Source organism: Barbatula barbatula, assembly GCF_947034865.1.
Source record: "Barbatula barbatula genome assembly, chromosome: 1".
NCBI lineage: Eukaryota > Metazoa > Chordata > Actinopteri > Cypriniformes > Nemacheilidae > Barbatula > Barbatula barbatula.
The window spans coordinates 15,039,773-15,060,296 of record NC_136766.1 but is presented as its reverse complement, the minus strand read 5'-3'; the positions used below and the strand labels follow the sequence as shown (position 1 = coordinate 15,060,296).

Here is a 20,524-nt window from a genome sequence, read left to right as displayed (position 1 = left end):
CTCTGGTTGTGAAGAAGCACATGTTGATAATCTCTGTTGGAGCCATAGCAAACAAAGGTACCATTAGCCAGTGGTTATTGCACTGCAGTGTCCAAATGCTTTGTTTTGGGCTATTAAAGTTTATTGGTTTTTCTTAGGCTTTTTAGTGTGAGCAAGTGTGGTCCTCGTGTCAGAAGCAGCACTCATGTTTTTTGTATCATAAAGCTAATGTAAAAGGCACAGAAATGCATAGACTGAGATTTTTAAATCCGTGCGACCAAAAAAAAAATTGGTAATATTCTATTGTTGGTGAATGATTGTTGTAGTTCCAGAGAACGCTATGCCTTCAACATAAATATGTCTGGGGAACAGCATCTGCCTGGAAAGCAAATCAATGAAGGTTATGATTGTCCTGCACTGTACATTTCTGTGGTGTCTTTAATTTCAGTTTAACGTTTTAAAGGGGTCATATGGCACGAATATGTGTTTTTTTGTGTTTTATAATGTAAATTGCAAAAATGAAAGTGAAGAAACAATAGAAGCATTCTATCTAAAGCAAATGATCACCCTGATTGGCCTGAAACACCTCACGTAACCACACCCCCACAAATCTACGTCAGTTCGTGGTATGATTTGATTAAGACCGCACAAATGTATACGCAAGTAAGGTGGGCGTACCTGTCATTACAATTGCTTTGGAACCTGATGTTCCAAATATGGTTAGAGGCGTTACATTTACATCACATGCTTGCAGTTCTCGACCAATCACTAGGCACTATTTTTGTTTTGGCTAGATAATATTTGTTTTAGCTGTGTCATATGACCCCTTTAAGGATAATCATTAATGCTGTTTAATTGCACAGGAAATTATTTGCAGTGAAATAAATTTTCATCACAGCTATTCAATATAGTAGTCAAGTATCTCTCGGGAGAAAGGAAATGAACATTGTTTGGAGAAAAGTGAAAAATATAAATAAATAGATCATGGATAATGGATAAACAGAAAGCATTTTGACCACTTTCGTTAATATTTTAAAACTATCCAAAGGGACTTTGTTAAAGGAAAATCATTTTAAATTAAATCATGTATTTTCTTTGTACAGACCCACTCTGAGCTGTGTAATGGGTAAGATTATGTCTAATGGTGATGGGGTTTAGGGGCACCTTTAAGAAGGCTTTTATTTACTTAGGGATAATTGATACGTTGGAGATTTAGCCCCTGCGAAACTCTGTCATGTACCATTAATAAATTAAACCGTTTATTTATTATTTACCTTAATTGTTTGGAGGATTTGCCTTGCTCGATTCGGCATCCTCGCTCTCGACCTCGCCGGCTGCAGCACACTTGCCCCCTGGCCTCGACGGTTGCGGTGCCCTCGCTATGCCAGCTACAACACGCTCGCTCGCAGTGTTAATTGTTGTGACGCCCTTGCCCCCAGCGTTAATGGTTGCGACATCCTCGCTCTTGGCCTCGCTGGCTGCAGCACACTCGCCCTGCATTGTAGCTCCCCCCGAATAATTATTTACTTAATCAGCCAGGTTTATTGGGGTATACACGTGCATCATAACGGGCTCAGGAATATATTCCTCTGCCTCACCCACTGTAAACGATGATCCACACAAAAACAGAATCTCATCAATGTATCGGGTAAGTGAGAGGGGGTTTTCTCAGATTGTGAGAGTTCAGCTAGATGGTTATCAAAATTAAACATCAACATTTTATCGTCCCAAGACACATGAAAAATTTAATCTAGAAACTCCAGGATATCCTCCTCGACGCTGCGCCCATCTTGACTTAAACAAAAAAGTTTACCTGCTAGATCCATTATCGGGTTGGTTATTCTATAACATACTAAAGATGGCACTGGAACTAAATGTAGGTACAATTTTATGAATCCAAAAGAACAAAAACATAATCCAAGACATGATCATAAATCCATGGAAATGAACGCCACAGCAAATAATAACCAACAAGAACAATGATAACCACTAGGGAATATATAGACAAAATAATGAGGAAAAACAAGGATCACCTGGAACTACTAGGACCGGGCTAAACAAAATAGAACATGACATCACAATATAACCTTCAAAATAAAACACCATTACACCATGTCATGTAATGTAATGTGAAAGCCGCTGCTGCATTTTAGGTCATAAAACAGATTTAGTTGCTTTATGATTAATTACATCCATGCAGAAGCATTTTGAGTATGTATTTTGAGTTAAATCTTTAGTCTCACGTTTGTTTTCATTAGAGCCGCTCATAATAGCTGCACCTGTGTATGTACAGCTGTATGCATTTGATTCCCATTCATGGTGATTCTCTGTTTTCTAAACGACAGACAAAGAGGGAGGTGTGTGTATGTGTATTGCGTAAAATCTTTGAATTTTATCTTTTCGAGTGAGGTGCTTCATCAAATAATAATGATGACTTAAAGAAACCCATGCTGACAGAACTGCAGTGTTTTCAGAAAGAATGAGCTACCGAGAGACCAGAGAGCAGTGATGAAATGCTGGTGTGTAATTCATCTCTATTGCATCTCTTCTTATTAGTGCTCCTTTCGCATTAAAGTTTGTTTGTGTTGGACATGCACACTGCAAATAATGATCTGGTGGTTCTGATGAAACATTGATGTCATTACACTGATTGACAAATCAAACCAGATTAGCCTTTGTAAAATCTACAGAAGATCTTATATGTGCTCTTTCCCCACATTTCTCTGTGAGGTCAGGAGCTGGCATGAGACATGATATTTGTGTCTGTGAAACTAGAATGTGAAACAGGCAAAGCAAGTTACTTTGGAATCACATGCACCAAGGAAGTGCACGATAGGACCAGGAATGTAAACTGCATCAGTTTTGTTTTTAAGTCCCATTTGTACTTCCAGTGAACATTTCCAATGTTGTTTCTAGTAAATGTACAGTGCTAAAGTGGTTTTGACAGCATCTTAATAGTAAAAATTGTCACTGTTATCATTTTACTTTATTGACAGTGGCTTCTCCGACCACATTATTCAGGATATTATCAGCAGTTATATGGTGCTGCCCAACAGAATCACTGTACCACTGATAGGAGAGGTCAAACTGGAACAGCTCCGCTTTCCCATGCCAAAGGTAGAAATACATACTATACACTTCTCAGTGCTTACTACTGGTCATCAGCATATCCTACATATGTTTGTTAATAGCCTTATGGAATATGCCTTGTAGCATTTCATTTACTCTTTCTCGTCAGGGTGTTCTAAGGATTAATTTCCTCGAAGCACAAAATCTAGAAGCTAAGGACACGTATTTGGGTGGTCTGATAAGGCGTAAATCTGATCCATATGGCATGCTGCTGGTCTGCAACCAGCACTTCAGAAGCAAGACCATCAAAGAATGTCTGCAACCCAAATGGAACGAGGTGTATGAGGTGAATACATAGTGTACACATGCTCAAAACATATAGAATATTTGAATACTCATACACATAAACTGAAATCTAAGCATTTGTATGTATTTGTTGCATGGTCAGGCACTAGTTTATGAACATTCAGGACAACGTCTGGAAATTGAGCTCTTTGATGAAGACCCGGATAAAGATGACTTCTTGGGCAGGTGCTTAATTCATTTATATAGTGGAAATATATATTGCCTATTTTAAATCATATACCTTTAAATAACTTTTATATGTTTTATGTTTTCTTGTTCCAGCCTAATGATCAACTTGAGTGAGGTTTATAAGGAACAGACGGTTGATGGGGTAAGAGTCTCAAATAAGCTTCATTTACATACCTTGATGTCACCAAGAATGTTATTTCCTCATTGTCATAAATGGCCATATAAATGTATAATTTCATAGTTGAATTTGAAATAAACAAAACAGCTAGCAATGACGAAATAATAAATGTTTGATATTGTATTTCTTAAAATTTCTTAAAATGTGTACCTGTAATTGCTGTTCCTGTACACTGATGATTTATTGTGTTTCTGCAGTGGTTTGACTTGGAAGAGGCTGCTACAGGCAAGCTTCATCTGAGATTAGAGTGGCTGTCATTGTATCCAAGTGCTGAGAAACTGGATCAAGTATGCACACACACACACACACACACACACTTGCACATTGACTGACGGGCAGACTTCATAAAAACACTAGCTAAACCTTTGATAATATCTCTCTCTTTATCTGTTTTCTTATTAGGTTCTGAGGACCATAAGGACGAATGACAATCTCTCCTCAGCTTTTCTCGTTGTTTACCTGGACTCTGCCAGAAATTTGCCAGTAAGAAATGTTTTCTTAAGAAGTGTTCCTTTTCTGTCGGTCTCTCGACGTTGTGTCGAACCGACAGATGGGGTTTGACTTGAGAACCTATCATCTTCTGACTATTTTGAAAAGGCCAATGAAATTGGCGGATTAAATTTGCATGCCGGACTCCGTTCTTCGGAGCCTTCGCATCTGATGACAATCCTTCTAAAAGAGCTGATTTCTCGAAGTGGTGCAGCGGACTGTCCCTCATCAGTGACTTCCCCTGGCGTCTCAGCAGTTCCGGAGGTGTTTTTCTCTCTAAAAGAACAAATTTCTACAGCGCAGCATGTCTCGCTGATCTCACGGGTGCAACACACTCATTGAGGAGGGGGAGGGACGCGATGTCTGCCTCGCGTGCTTGGGGGTCCAACACGCTGACGCAGCCGTTGTGGATAAATCCTGCCTGCACTGCGGGCAGATGGCTATTCAGACGTTGCAGTCACGGGTGGCTGTGTTCTTTTAAGAGCCTGCCGCCACCTCGTTTGCTTCCCGTCCTGTGACCGTGGTGGCTCCGGCCACGCCGTCAGCGACGGCGAGTAGCGTGGGTGACATGGGGATTTCCGTGAGCGTTAATCCGTCAGCCACCGGCTCGCGGAGCGTTCATGCCTCGTCTCGCTCGTCTAGCCACTCCCTAAAAGACAGCACCTCGCCGTCTTGCTCCTTCCCCACGTACTCGGACACGATGCGTGACGAAAATGAGATGTCCCTTGCAGCATCGGAGGGTGACGTACTGGCTTCCGACCCGGATGATTCCTTGGAGCCCCCTCCCCCGGGAGGTTGAGCTCGGGATGAAACGGACGTCAAAAAGTCGGCGACTCTAAGCCGCACCCAGCCCCGGTGCCTTTTTGTCCCCGAGGTGCATGAGGAGCTCGGTAAGATTGGGAACGCCCCCTTTTCGGCGCGTTTTCCGTCAGACTGACTCTGTCACTTGTCTTCCCTCGATGGGGGGGCAGCTAGGGGCTACGTCGACGTACCCCCTGGCACGTGATATAGCGGTGCACTTGTGCTGCAGACGCCGGCCACCTGGGGGGGCCGATCTAGCCTCCCGTCCGCGGCTTGTGGGTTCTCGGCACCCCGGTGTCGGGAGCTTGCAGTGCCGCGGACCAGGCTGCTCCCACTCTTCACACCATGGCCGTCCTGCAGGTCCATCAGTGAAAGAGTTACACGAGGGAAGACCGACCCAAAGTTAATGCAGGGACTCTGCTCCACCACCGACCTCGCCCTCCCGGGCGACGAAGGTGGTGGCGCGGGCACTGGGTCGGACGATGTCCACGATGGTGGTCCAGGAGAGGCACCTCTGGCTCAACCTTGCCCAGATGCAGGACGCCGAGAAGGTCCGCTTTCTCGATCTCCCATCTCGCAGGGTGGGCTGTTTGGTGAGCCCCGCCGCGGGGCGGCCGCCTTCCGGCTGTCGAGGTCCCGTTCGGGGTCTGCTCCTAAACAGCCCCGGCCACCTTTGTCGTCGTCCCCGGTTCCGGCACCCCCTCCTCAGGCTCCCCCCGGAGGAAGACGTCAAGGAAAGGTCCGCCGTCTCATCAGCAGCCGCCGCGGAAGCACAAGCGCTCCTGATGAGGTGAACCCAAGGAGAACGAGATTGGGCCTGACCCCAGCCATTCCATCGCTGCCGGGTCGGACTGAGATGGTTCCTGCCCCATCCCAACATCTGCTGGGCCCCTTCGGGGGCCTGGTGCCCACATGTTCACAAGAGCTTTCGTTTCCCTGGGTCTTTCTCACAGCCGCTCTCACCCTCTGCGGTCTGTGTTCGGCGACTTGACATTGCGTCACGGTGACGCGCAGTGCAGAGTATTAACATAGCCAGCCCTCAGCACTCTCACCTCGACGGTGCGTTGAGCTGCGCCATCGCCAGGCAGGAAACACAGCGGAGCTGGTCCCTTCCCGTGGGGTTGTCCCCCGGCGGGGGACCGGCACTGCTGGCTGTCGAACCACCCCCCGCGGGGGCGATGAAGCAGATCGTACCTCTAGTCCCCCTGTTTCGGTCTTTGGGTGCTTGGGTAGCACTTTCCAAGCCGTCACGGTGGCTACAGAATACGGTCCGTCTCGGCTATGCGATCCAATTCGCCAGGCCTCCGCCCAGGTTTCGGGGCATCCTCTTCACCTCAGCAGAGGCAGAGATGCTCCTGTACTACGGGCCGAGATTGCCCGTCCCCCGGCCGAGATGTCCAGCGGGTTTTACAGCCCGTACTTTGTCGTCCCCAAGAAAGGCGGAGGGTTGCGCCCTATTCTCGATCTGCGTACCCTGAACAAGCACCTGCAGAAGCTGCCATTCAGGATGCTCACGCAGAGGCGTATCTTGACGTCTGGCAGACGTCAGGATTGGTTCGTAGCCATCGACCTGAAGGACGCATACTTTCATGTCTCGATTCTCCCTCGTCATCGGCCGTTCCTACGGTTCGCTTTCGAGGGACGGACATATCAGTACAGGGTCCTCCCATTCGGCCTGTCCCTGTCTCTACTGGCCTTTACGAAGGTCGTGGAAGCTTCCCTCCGGGAGAGCGGTGTGCGGGTGCTCAACCATCTCGACGACTGGCTTATCTTGGCACGCTTGCGAGATCTGTTGTGTACACACAGGGACTTGGTGCTCCGGCACTCGACCGATTGGGATTACTGGTCAACCAAGAGAAGAGCCAGCTCTCCCCGGCGCAGAGCTCCCTTTTTTCTCGGTATGGAACTCGACTCCATGACGGCACGACTTACCCTAGAGCGTGCACAGTCAGTGCTGAACTGTTTGAGCATTCTCAGACATCAAGCAGCGGTCCCCCTGAAGTGATTTCAGAGGCTCCTGGGGCACATGGCATCCTCGGCGGGGTTGGTCCCCCTCGGGTTGACGCACATGAGACCGCTCCAGCACTGGCTACAGAGACGAGTTCCCTGGAGAGCATGGCACACAGGCAGCAGGCGTATCGTCATCACGCCTCTCTGCCGTCGCATCCTAATCCCCTGGTCTTCAATGATCTTTTTTCCCTCTCGGGCAGGTCTCGAGGCGAGTCATGGTGTCAACAGACACCTCCTCGCAGGGTTGGGGTGCGGTGTGCAACGGGCACACAGTATCGGGTCGGTGGACGGGCCCCCGCCTGCGCTGGCATTCAATTGCCAAGAGTTGTTAGCTGTTCTACTTGCGCCCCTGGTGCAGGGCCAGTAGGTGCTGGTCAGGTCGGACAATACTACTGCCGTAGCGACCACCAGGGTGGAGTCAACAGGTGACGAAGTCCCTGCGTGCCACACACATCCCGGGCGACCTGAACCAGACAGCCAATGCGCTCTCTCGTCAATCGACGCCTCGGAGAGAGTGACGCCTCGGACTCCACCCCCGCTCAGTTCAGCCCATTTGGGTGCAGTTCGGGCAGGCGCAGGTGGACCTGTTTGCCTCCCTCCCTTTTCCGGGCGGGTCAGTGCGCTAATTTAGCCTCACTTCTTTCCCCTCGGGCAGAAAACAGGCATTCCATCCATCACTAAGCACTCCATTGCGGTGGACAGTGCGGAGCAGCCCTGCCTCCTATGGCCGGGTATCAGCTGAGTTATCACATAGCTCTAACCGGACCTAGTGCCCCACACGTAGTAACCCCCCAACAGGGTGGTTCCGGCTGATGTTTTCCTCATGAGATGGTCCCCCTCGTGGTGACCCATGACCTCCTCCAGGTGGACATCCACCTAGTGGTACCTTAGTCCGCGCTTACCTCCCATGAGTTCTCCCCTGCGGGCGAGACCATGTTGGTGTCTCCACTATATGAAGTGGTCTCCGTAGCGCATATCCCCCTTCAGGGAACAGCGCTTCCCAAGTGGCCCTAAGGTACTGGACGGCTTCTCGCCATTAGAGATACAAGGCCTCCGTCTGTGGTGGCGGAGGGCAGGTGCCTCTCATCTTTGCCAGAGCTCTGGGATGCCCTGCCAAACCCACTGGATGGTTACAATTTCGCGCTAGCGCTCGCGTCTGACACGCCTAGGCCAGTCACCGTCGCTTCGCTAGAGATTGTGACGCGGCATAGTGCTGTGCCGTTTTCCATAGGAACCCCATCTGTCGGTTCGACACAACGTCGAGAGACCGACAGAAAGGGAACGTCTCGTTCCCTCCATCAGGGTACGGAGGTTACATACGTAACTGTCCCTCATGCCACAACACTTGTCACCCGCTGCAGCAGTCAAGAGATGCTCTCAGGCTCCTCAGCACAAAAGGTGAATGAATGCAGCACGCCGTCTCCCTTTTATACCCGGATATCCGGGGGCGGAGTCCGACATGCAAATTTAATTCGCCAATTTCATTAGCCTTTTCAAAATAGTCAGAAGATGATAGGTTCTCAAGTCAAACCCCATCTGTCGGTTTATCACAACGTCTCGTTCCCTCCATCAGGGAACGGAGGTTACATACGTAACTGAGACGTTTTTCTCTGTGTGTGTGTGTGTCTTCATACATCGGTTCTCTGATTTCCTAAGATCTAATCATAATATCTGAACCCCAGGCCTAATAAGTCCCTCAGTCTTGGCTTAAAGTGCACACATGATTAATGCTCTTCATTGTGCCTTCCTCTTCTACTAAAAGAGGGTCTTTGAGGGCAGCTTTGGCTGTGGAAACCTGAAGGAGAGGAGGGCATCTGGTCTGGTCTTTTGTGAGAACTCTGACTCTCTCTGTAGATCTTTACTTGTGAGTTGTCCAGTCATCTGCATTCTAGATCTCCAAGCCTTGCTTTAGCTGGGTACCTAACAGTGAGGATAGACATTAATTCACTGAAGTGTTGAACTGGTGCATGTGAATGACTAGGCCTGGGCGATTAATCGAAAAGTAACCGAAACCAACATTCAGGACCTTTAACATCAAGGTCGACGTGTGCCACTATCTCACTTTATTCTTATCAGAGCAAAAGAGACTTAAAATACTGCATTATTTTTATGCGTACACATATACAGTATGAAACAGTATTAGTAACTTTTACATGCATACACTCACAATAACAACAAAACATGATTTTGTAAAATAACTAATAGGACGCGTTATCAGCGATCTCTGTCTCCACTCTGCTCTGAACTGATCCAAAACTTTGCAAGTACTTATCACAAAAACGAGAAACGTATGTCTAAAGAAAGCTTAGAATGTCTTCTATTAAATTATCTGATTCAGATTGAAATAAAATATTCCATGTTTATGTAATATGGAAGGAAGACAGATTCAGTTGAGAAATATTCTTCCTTAATTGGACATTTAGTCCAAAATGTGCATATTGGGGGAAATATAGATACACTGAAACACGTTTACTTCATATTTCTATAGACAGACTGGAGTGTTTTAAGCTCCGTTCAACTATAAAAACTGAGTTCAGATCTGTCTGTTTCTTTCATGCGACATCTCTTATGACTGTAGGAAGTGTCTCCAGGGTCCTAAAGTACAACCGATTTCTCACGACACATGCAGACAGATGATTTGCTGATATGTTTTGCATTTGTTCACTATCAAAAGCTACTCTCGATGCTGCATTTCAAACGCTATGGGAGAACGTCTTTGTTCGACCGGTTGTGAAGCACGTGTGTTTAACACGGCATGGTGACGTGGCTAATTACACCAGCACTTGCAGGTTATAAATATGCGTGGCGCGAACGTGTCTTCAGGTTCTTTTGTCTTCAAGGACCGCTTTGTGTGCATGTGTTTTTTACATAGCGAAAGCGTTTAGACATAGTGTAACGCAAAGTAGAGCTTGTTGTATATAGGTTCTAAGCACTATGGCTACTTAGCCTTATATAACAAAAAAATATATATATAAAGAGAGTAATGTCTAGTCCAGAGCGTAAATGTGTGCCTCCTTGTCAGAGGTTCCTTGACGAGCTGGACGGACATGAATTCTGTTTTGAGAGCTTGGGGATTGATCATGCTCCCCTGGGGCTAGAGGGAGAGTGCGAACTCTGTGATGTATTTGACATTCGAGTTCTCCATGCTCAGCGTTCAGTCGGGCCCTCCCCTTTTTTTAGGATGCACACAAAGCGGTCCTTGAAGACAAAAGGCTGGTGCTGCCCTGCACACCAAAGCGGTTTTGCAAGCATTCCAGGCTGATTTGCTGCACGACGTGAGCACTGACGGGGTGATTGACGAAACGGCATTCGCAGAACTACGCCGGGCTCAAAAATGCTAAATATTCGGTCATCTCCTGCCATGATTCAGGACGCCGAATGTCTGGCATCCCCCCAACTAGACGAGGTTTCAACATTGATACTCCTTTCAGAGAAGCTGACAGCGTGGAAACTACTGTCAGGTATCCATCCATGGGTAGAAAGGAATGTAGCCGAAGGCTATGATCGTTCTTTTGTGACGATCGATCTCAAAGATGCATACTCTCACATAGAGATCTTGACACAACACTGGAAATTCTTGAGGTTCGCTTTCGAGGGCGAAGCTTACCAGTATCGGATTCTTCCATTCGGCCTAGCCTTGTCACCCCGCACATACACAAATTGCATGGATGCAGCTCTGGTTCCTCTTCAATTCCAGGGCATCTGCATTTTGAATTACATAGACGACTGGCTGATTTTAGCTCAGTTTTAGGAGCTAGCGTTTCAAGATTAGGATGTCATCCTAGTTCATCTCGAGACTCTCGGGTTGAGAATCAACGTCAAAAAGAGCTTTTTTTCCCCTATGCAGAATACAAAGTATCTGGGGGTTATATGGGAGTCGATTGCAATGCAGGCACAACTGTCACCTGCAAGTGTCGAATCCATCCAGAGCACCCTGAGGAGCATCAGGTAAGGCCAGAAAGTGACAAATCATCACTTTCAAAGAGTTCTAGGTCTCATGGCGGTGGCTTCTACAGGAATAACTCTGGGCCCCCTGCATATGATACCATTTCAGTTTTGGCCCATTTCAGTTTTGGCCAACCCCCAGAGGCATATGAAGGTGACGCGCCAGGGGCTTCGCACCCTTTCTATGTGGTTCAGACCTCGGTTTCTGACTCTAGGTCCCACTCTCGGTCGGTGTTGTCCTCGCAAGATAGTAACAACAGATGCATCCCTCACGGGTTGGGGAGCGGCCTCAAATGGCTGTCCAGCCCAAGGGATCTGGAGTGGTCATCTTCTCGATTGGCTCGGAATGATGGCTATATTTCTGGCCCTGAAATACTTCCTCCGGCAGTTACGAGGCTACCATGTCCTAGTGCGGGTGGACAACACATCAGTAGTCTCGTACATAAATCACCAGGGTGGGCTGCGGTCACGCCACCTGAACAAATTGGCCCAGCAGATCCTGCCCTGCCTTTTATAGTCTGGATGTCCATGCTACTCCAGGCTCACTTTTCCTGGAGTCTACATCCCAGAGTCACGTCTGATGCCTCCTCTTGGCTTGTGCACACATATCACACAACCTTGGGGGGTCCAGACTCCTCCAGCGCGGCGGCGTTGTTATTCTCGTTTCCATAGCGAGAGTAGCTTTTGATAGGGAACGTCTAGGGTAACTTGGCTGAAACCCTGTTCCCTGAAAAAGCGGGAACGAGATGCTGCGCCTCAATGCCGCACTGTAGGTGTGACGGATGTCCTTTCAGACAAAGTTGGAACCTGAAGACACATTCGCGCCACGCATATTTATAACCTGCAGGTGTAATTAGCCACGTCACCTCCTGAGGTTATTAAAAGCCAAAACAATTTGGCGTGTTTAACACACGTGCTTCACAACCGGTCGAACAAAGACGTTCTCCCATAGCGTTTGAAACGCAGCATCTCGTTCCCACTTTTTAAGTCTCCTGTCTTCAGCTGCAGCAAAGCAATGTTTCCAAAAAATAACACAAAGATGTGAATTGTTCGAAATGTTTAATAAATAACCATAAATAGTTTGTATTTCCTTTGATTATTTTAAAATAATATGAGATAAGAAATGTTTAATTAGAAAAATATATACTTACAGTGCAAAAAAAACTAATCATCGTAATCGGGATCAAATGTTCAATTAATCGAGATTTTGATATGTTACAGTAGGAAATAAAAGTGAAACCTTTCTGACCTTTCTAATTTCACTCTATGGAAAACTATATTGCGGGAGAATTCGATTTGTACTTTTATCTTGTTAAGATCTGATGGACAATCTGGATTATCGATAGAATGTACAGTACAAGATCAGTCCGATGTAACTATGTATCTATCCTGCGTGTCCTCTTACATTAACTATCCTGTTTTAAATTTTTCTCAACTATTCTTCTGGAAAGATAAGTCCCCTTGACTTTAACCCTGATGGCCCCAAACCCCCTTATAAAGGCCTGAAGGTACATTAAATATGCATGTGGTTCATACTGTGGCATGCATCACAGGCACGGCATTCAAAATATGGATTTTCAGCACGATCTTATCACTTGTGATTTGTTATTTTGTGTAAATCTTTTAAAAGGCTTTTCTCTAATGGATTTTTCTGTAATGCACCATTGCATGCATTTAAAATCAATTAGATACTTTTTCATCTTATTTGATAATTTAATTGATGTTTCTTGATAAATCCATTATACATACATAGATTACTACTGTATATATAAATGGTATTATTTTGTACACACATTCAGTACATTCATGTTGTTGTTGTTTTTTATTATTAATAAAATAAATTGCATTTATATCACTGGGATTTACAATTACATACATTATATGTGTCAGCTTTTCATAAACCGTGCTGGCACTGTTACTTCGATATAGAAAACATTATGATAATAAAATGGCATTAAAACATACTTAATAATAGTTAATTTAGTAAGAATTACCATTTTACACAGTTCCATTTCTTAAAGGATGGTGTCATAAAATGCAACTGACAGTTTTTCTCGTTCAACAGTCTGGTAAGAAAGTGAGCATAGATCCAAACCCTTTTGTCAAACTGACTGTTGGACAAAAGACACACACAAGCAAGGTAATGTTTTTTTAGCAGCTATACTCTGAGACTAAACATAAAAATAATTGATAAATGATGAAGTATTTTCATTTCCGGGCTGCGCTTTGCTTCTGTGGTTTCAGGTCAGATATAAAACAAGTGAGCCACTGTGGGAGGATGCTTTTTCTTTCCTCATCAACAACCCATGCACTCAGGAACTGGAAGTTGAGGTATTCTAGAAGAGAACACCATACAAGATGGAATGTTAAGTAATTAATAAGATAAAGTCATGTCAATTACAAACCATATGTCCACCGTGTGCATTATTCTTCAGGGTAGATCATCAGTGTAAATAGTATTGATCATGTATAATAAACATTTTGAGAACAGCTCAGCCGTAGAAGATACTAGGGCTGTTCAAAAATATCGATACAGCAAACTATTGCATTATTTTTGTTCATGATAGTGTCTCGATAGTCCAACCTCTACTATCGATATATTAATTAAAATCACGTTTTAACGTCACATACAATACACACACCTATTGTCTGAAGCGGGAGAGAGCGTGGTGCTCCAGCTTCGATGGTGGACGCGTGGGTGCGCTTTGATTTAAATTATGCTTTTAGATTGATGTTTAGAGGGCGCATGAAAGGTGTTCATTGTGGTGCGCGATATGGAGCAAAGACAGAGGTTTTTTTTATTGACGGACAATGAGGTTGTAACACAAGACTATTAGGTTGCAAAAGAGAAAGTGACTCTATCCTTGTGCTCCGCTGTCAAACAATAACTGCGCAAAATTTAATATATTCTGTCTCCTAAAATGCATCTAAAGAATGCACAAACGGACATTAGCGCTATCAAACTGAAAAGCAGCAAAAATAACCTTGCTGAAAAAAAACAATAGAATTTGTAATGTAAATTGTATTAGTTTTAATTAAAACTATAATGGTGTCTACTGGTATATGATGGATTTTATTGGTGGGATGTTAAAAAATACCCCAGGTGGTCAACAGCAAGTTGTATTTTTGGCTCTATTTTCTTTTTTACATTTTTACTTTGAAAAGTATTGCAATGTTTTCAATTTATTGTACTTTTAACTTATCTATTGTGATATGTATCGTATCGAAAGGCCCTTGCCCCCATACACACCCTTAGAAGATAAATAAACAAATGTAAGATATTTCTACTTCATTAAACTGTTTTGCATTTGTAGAAAATAAATACATTTGTGTCTCAGGTGATGGACAGTAAGCTAAAGTGCACCCTGGGTATCATGCGGGTAGCACTTGCCTCTCTGCTGCAGGAGGTGGACATGACGCTGAATCAGCATTTCCCCCTGGAGAGCTCTGGGCCCAGCAGCACCCTCAAACTGAAAATGGCTCTCAGGGTTAGTGTGTCTGTGTCTATGTGTGTGATTAAAAAAAACTGTGCTTGTCATTTATCAAGAATTTAAACAAGAGCTTTAGTTTGTGTTTGGGGTGAGCAGAAATGGGAGCAAATATTATATTGACATTCTAATACCAAGAATCAATGTTTTTAATTACATTTCTCATATCTTGTGGTGGTACATATATTGATAGAATATACTGCTGTCTCACCTCTAGTGTTTATGTACATAGAGTAGGTTAGTGAGGTGTTTTACCATGTTTGGTTCAGATTGTTGGTTTAATAAAGTAAATATTTGGTCTTTTCAATATGTGTCCTCAGGTTCTCTCTTCGGGGAAGGAGGAAACATCCAGTCAACCATCATCCGTCCAAGTCCGACACACTAGTGAAAATAGCAGTTCACAACCTCAGAAAGCCAACACTACCACCAGCGACTCCACACCCACGGTCATCCAGCCACCTCCAACCAACCCTACTCAGGGGAAACGGGGATCAGGCGGCTCCCCTGTCTGCCTGGCAGAGGCACGTCGTAGCTTTTCCAGTCTGGGGATAAGCAGCTCTCAAAATCATCAGTCTCACAGAGACTCGACACACAGTCTGGCCTCTGACATTTCATTGCCCTGTGCCACACAGGAATTACAGCAGAGATTACAGCAACTGCAAAAGTGAGTTTAATTCGAAATGCAAATTTTGTTGACATTTGTTGGATCACTGTGAATTTGGCGGAATAGATGCTAACTTTAGCCTGCTAGCACTGAAATCAAGATCTCACCCAGCGTTGCCAGATTGTGGGGGGAAAATTTCCAGCCCTAACCCAAATTTTAACTGCCAAAATAATGTGATAATGACCATTTCATCTCCCTAAAACTAAGATGACAAAATATAATAAAAACAAGGAAAACAGATATAACAGATCAAACCTAGCAAATGTATTAAAGAGAGTAAGAAATATGACTAATGTGTCCAGAAGCCATTTCAATCGAGAAATCAAGAAATTAACCATTGACTTTAACCCTCATGCATAACTATGCAAATTCTGTGTGAAAAGTTGATGTGTGAATGACTCGTTGAATGAATGAGACATTTTTATAGCACATTTATTGTCTATTGCTGTACAACCATATCTTTACAATCATATGAGAGGGGTCTCTCCTCACCCACCACCAGTGTGCCGCATCCACTTGGATGATGCGACAGCAGCGCCATTGCACTCACCACACCAGCTATAGGTGGAGAGGTGAGGATTATTAGGAGGCCATGACAGGGCCATTGGAGGGAATCTGTCCAGGACACCAGTGGTAACACCCTGAGCACTAGTGACCAAAGGGAGTCAGGACCTCATTTAACGCCACATTTTTACAGTATAGTGTCCCCATCATTATACTGGGGCATTAGGACCCACACAGACCGAGCACCCCCTGCTGACCTCACCTCTTCCAGCTGCAACCTAGCTTTCCCAGGAGGTCTCCCATCCAGGTACTGACCAGGTTCAACCCCTCTTAGCTTTAGTGGGAAACCAGTCTTCGGCTACAGGGTGATATGGCTGCCGGCAACGTCATTCACACCATGGCAGCCAAAAATGTGCAATTCATTGAAACATACTAATACAAGAGAACAACAAAGAACATCAGCAACAATAATGCGCTAACCTTTGAGAGTTGCCACAACATCTGATAGTCCAGCAGCTGTCTAGAAGTAGCTATGCCAGAGCACAGTCTGTACAGTTTAAATGTGTCCTGATGATGAACAGAAGAAGTATTATCCCATATTCAGTTAGATTTTTATTAACTCATTCAACTGTGCTCTGAATTCAGTTATAGTTATATTTACAAAGCCCACAAGTCGTCTGTCACCACATGTGTAATCAACGTTGTGAGATTTGATTACTCTTCCATTACCGTGCAACATATTTGGGCGTAGTTGGCATTGCGATAGCTTCAATATACAAAATATGGTATACTGTAACATGCGGTAGACTGTAAACGGTAGATTGCTTGATAGATCTTCCTAAACAGAACCATTAAGGGGCTGTGTTCAAGAGTGTATGGGACTGCACTTCACATCATTGTCGAACGTTTTGAAATAACTTTACTAAATAAAGGCAAAGAAAAGGCAAGCTGCTTGAGTGTGTTTTAGAATTTCATAAGCAGCCCAAATTTTGTCCACCCGCCCAATGCATTTTCTCTGGTCCAACACTGATTTCACCCTCCATGCGAACACATTAATCTCACAAACCAGAAGCTCAATTTCCAATTAAATCATGTCTCATTCACCAGTGAGAACATGTTACAGTACAAAGTATAATTATTATTATTATTATAACTAACGTTCTACAATAGAGAAAACCGCTAACGTAAACAGCTTTAAAAAGGGATTAGATGCAGCATAGTTCCCGTTAGATTTTGGGTAACGATGTAATACATAAAGGTCCACAAACTACATAAATAACATAATCAAATCCCATCAAAATCTAATCATAACATGTACCTACCTGTCCAGAAGATACCATGGCATCATCTTTGAAACCCTTGACTCCCGTAGTTGGTCCCAGCGTGGAAAAGCAAAATTACAATCTTACCTGTCAACGCCCATTTTTCACACCCATCTCCTGTTGAAACCTCTGGAACAAAATCACGAACAGACCGAGCGGGAAACCCCTGCGAACTGACCGTTAGAGACCGGAATGCATTCGCGAATGGAATTCTGCTTTCACTTCTTTGCTGCTTAGATGTTTTTAGTCGAGGCAGTTTTTAAGATGGTCTTTATTTTCAAGTCCCACTTGCAAACTTGCACACATTGAACAAGGGGGAAAGCTAGGTACCAGCTGTTTACCTGCCATTCTCCCGCTGTGTCTGCACAGCGTATGGGACGTACCTGTATAGTGTCTGCGTGAAGTGGGATGCAAAGTATGTTGACTGAAAATGTACATTGTACATGCACCGGAGGGCAATGATTGGACAAACATTTTTTGGTCCTACACCTTTCACAGACGATGAATTATAAAAATACCAATGTATCACTTTACTTATTGCTTGCTATCAAAATGTTAAGAAGAGACTTCCCACCAGCATGACAAAAACTTTCTGGACAGGATTGCCTACTCAGTCTTCCCTCATCTTTGAGCATCAACATGTCACATTTAAATGTTTTTTGTAGAAATATTCATGCTCTGAAATCGCTTTGTGACTCTACACCCTTGTGTTATTTAGTATATGCAGCTTTATTAATATGCAAATTAGTTCACGCCTCCACTCTGACCACATGTTTTTGAGACTTCTTTTAAAACTGCAGTTTTAAAATGCTGCAGAGGTGTTGACTGACGAATTTGCATGTTTATCTTAATGCATATTAAAAAACACTACATAGACAAACAACATACAGTAGAGTAACAGTGCATTATCAGAGCTCTGTAACAACTGTTAACACACTCCAATAACAACTGATGCATTTGTTGCATCAAAGAGTGCAGAACAGTACTCTACTCTCAGCCAGTCCTGTCTCATTGTTCCAAGGTTACAAGAGCGGAGCGGGCAGGGCGCAATCCATTCCTAGACCTGACAAATGCTGGACGAAGGAAGTGACGTCCCTACAAAACTTCAGCCACTATTAGATTATTAATGATAATTTTAAATCTAATTTTTTTTTTATTTTCGCCTTGTTGTGCAGCACTGTTGAGCTTGTGCAGAGGCTGCAGTTTTTGCCAGAGGGGAACTGGAATCCCCTGGTTAGGCCTGGTTTCCCTCCGAGGTTTTTTTTCTCCTCCAATGGAGTTTTGGGTTCCTCGCCACCGTTTGCATACTGTTTTGCACTGTTTTGCCTGGCCGGGGGGGCTGCTAGAATTTGGTAGTCTTATTTAATTAACACTGCATATAGGAATTTATTGTGTGTCTGATATTTGACCTGTGTTTTGAATTCCATAACCTTTTATGTTTTACTTATAGTCATTTTTTCTTGTACAGCTGCTTTGTAACAATGAAAATTGTAAAAAGCGCTATATAAATAAAGCTGACTTGACTTGACTTGACTGTTTTTCAGACATGACTGTGGTTCTGGGCTGAGTCAGTATCCACTCTGTGAAGTTCAGCTTACTGTCAGACACAGCTTACAAAGGAACAAGCTCATTGTAGTGGTTCATGCCTGCCGGTGAGAATACACAAATGCGTCTATTTTTTATTTGATTTTCGTACTTTTTACAGTTAATACTTGTATTGGTGATACGATCAGACCTTTACTCTCTCAAGTGCATGACTGGTAGCCATTGGCTTTGTGTCTAGATGATGTGTGTGTTAATAATGTTAACGTGTGTTTGCATCTGTGTATTACAATGACAGAAATATCATACCACTGACCAAAGATGGCTCGGATCCATACATCCGCCTGTACCTGTTACCAGACAAGAGCCGGAGTGGCCGCAGAAAAACCAACGTGTTGAAGAAGACACTCAACCCTGTTTATGACCAATCGTAAGACACTTGAGTACACTCGCTAGAGCTGAATAGAGTGCTTAAAGGGATCGTTTACCCCATAATGAAAGTTCTGTCATGAACTGCTCACTCTCGAGGAGGGTTGTCACAGTACCATAAACATATCTTAAGATACTATACCTTATGAAATATCAAGATAAAATATAAATCAAATATTTGATATAAAATCAAAAATTACACGTAGATGTATATTTAATTTTGAAATTATTTCACCATATAGTGTGAAAGAGTAAGAAAAGCAGCGTTATACTATAGCTCAAGCTTCGAGGTTTCTCTGAATAACAGCGTTCTGCAACGAGAACTCTGCAAACTGCAGGTCTTTATAAAAGGTTTTATTGTGTATGAACTGACTTTGAGGCCTGCGCACTTGGAATTACTTGCGAGAGCACGTCTGTAGACAGCGGCACGCGGTTGCCTGGATTCACTTTGATTTTAGGGCAATTCCGTGAAAATGTCAACCTTACCACGAAAAAATTACGTTTTTATCAACAGTTTTTATTATGGTAACAGCACAGATATTAACATGTGGTGGTTCAAATACCCATGTGAGATCTCTCTTCAAATTTGTAAAGCATTTTTTTATTTTTAGTGCATGATTTTTCATAGACCGGTAAGTGCTATTTTCAGGATTGTCACATTCATAACGCTACATATTCCCCATAAATGGACAAAAGAAATTTTTAATAAAGTCACAATTTTATGTTCTATAAAAAGGCATCCCTTCTCCATTCATTGGGTATTAGTGCTTCAGGATTGTGCATTTTATTTCACAGAAATCCTACAATGGTTGTTGTCTCCCTAAAACCATTTTTTTTGTCAAATCCATAACGCATGTTTATTCCCCTTTTTTTAAATAGAAAATGTGATCATAGACTGACATTCTTTTAGGTTTTGATTCTATCAACAAGGCTTTAGTAAAATCTGAACAGATGGTTCAATATATTTGTTACAAATTCATTCTCTGAGCATTTTTGTCACGTCCATAACGCAAAATGTCATGTCCATAACATTGGAATTGCCCTTTAGTGACGACAGCTGGTAAAGGAAAGGTTAGGTGGAAAGTCCTAATATGATGATGGACTGGGTGTGTTTTATGCAAATGACTACACTTTTCATTTAGAATACTCCGAATTCACTAACATTAGGACGAGGTTAAGAACACATTCATGTGGGTACGCCTGTGTTGTGAATCCTAATTCTTGGGAGGTTCAAATGTGCGTTTAAATACGAAAAACTATGCAATTATAAGTGAATGAGACCCAAGGTTTCATTATTGATGCCGGTCCTTCGTACATCTCAATGTAGATGCATAATAAATAAACAGCATGTTTACAGTAAATAAACTCAATATTAACAATCTCTTGTTGTGCATTTGGGTTTACCAGATTTGAGTTTAGTGTGTCTATAGTGGAACTGCACAGGAGAACTCTGGATGTCGCCGTAAAGAATGGAGGTGGACTTCTGTCCAAACCCAAAGTACTGCTGGGCAAGGTAACAAATGATGTGACACACCATTGCACTTTTCCTCAATATGTTTTATATATTCCC

At 43.7% G+C, this 20,524-nt stretch overlaps 1 protein-coding gene across 4 annotated transcripts in view; it reads left to right on the top strand.

The window, feature by feature from the left end:
- Positions 1-20,524, top strand: part of esyt2b (extended synaptotagmin-like protein 2b) — a 34,266-nt gene that overhangs the window by 12,538 nt on the left and 1,204 nt on the right. For 2 of the 4 annotated variants that reach the window (XM_079467404.1, XM_079467403.1), the window contains exons 8-21: positions 2,976-3,096; positions 3,218-3,394; positions 3,497-3,579; positions 3,676-3,724; positions 3,958-4,047; positions 4,163-4,243; positions 8,823-8,924; positions 13,071-13,145; positions 13,250-13,336; positions 14,344-14,493; positions 14,814-15,157; positions 18,528-18,635; positions 18,824-18,955; positions 20,362-20,467. In XM_079467404.1, coding sequence (XP_079323530.1) covers positions 2,976-3,096; positions 3,218-3,394; positions 3,497-3,579; positions 3,676-3,724; positions 3,958-4,047; positions 4,163-4,243; positions 8,823-8,924; positions 13,071-13,145; positions 13,250-13,336; positions 14,344-14,493; positions 14,814-15,157; positions 18,528-18,635; positions 18,824-18,955; positions 20,362-20,467 — 1,705 coding nt within the window. The remainder of the gene's footprint in view (positions 1-2,975; positions 3,097-3,217; positions 3,395-3,496; positions 3,580-3,675; positions 3,725-3,957; positions 4,048-4,162; positions 4,244-8,822; positions 8,925-13,070; positions 13,146-13,249; positions 13,337-14,343; positions 14,494-14,813; positions 15,158-18,527; positions 18,636-18,823; positions 18,956-20,361; positions 20,468-20,524) is intronic. The other 2 variants (XM_079467406.1, XM_079467405.1) reach the window with 1 other exon arrangement.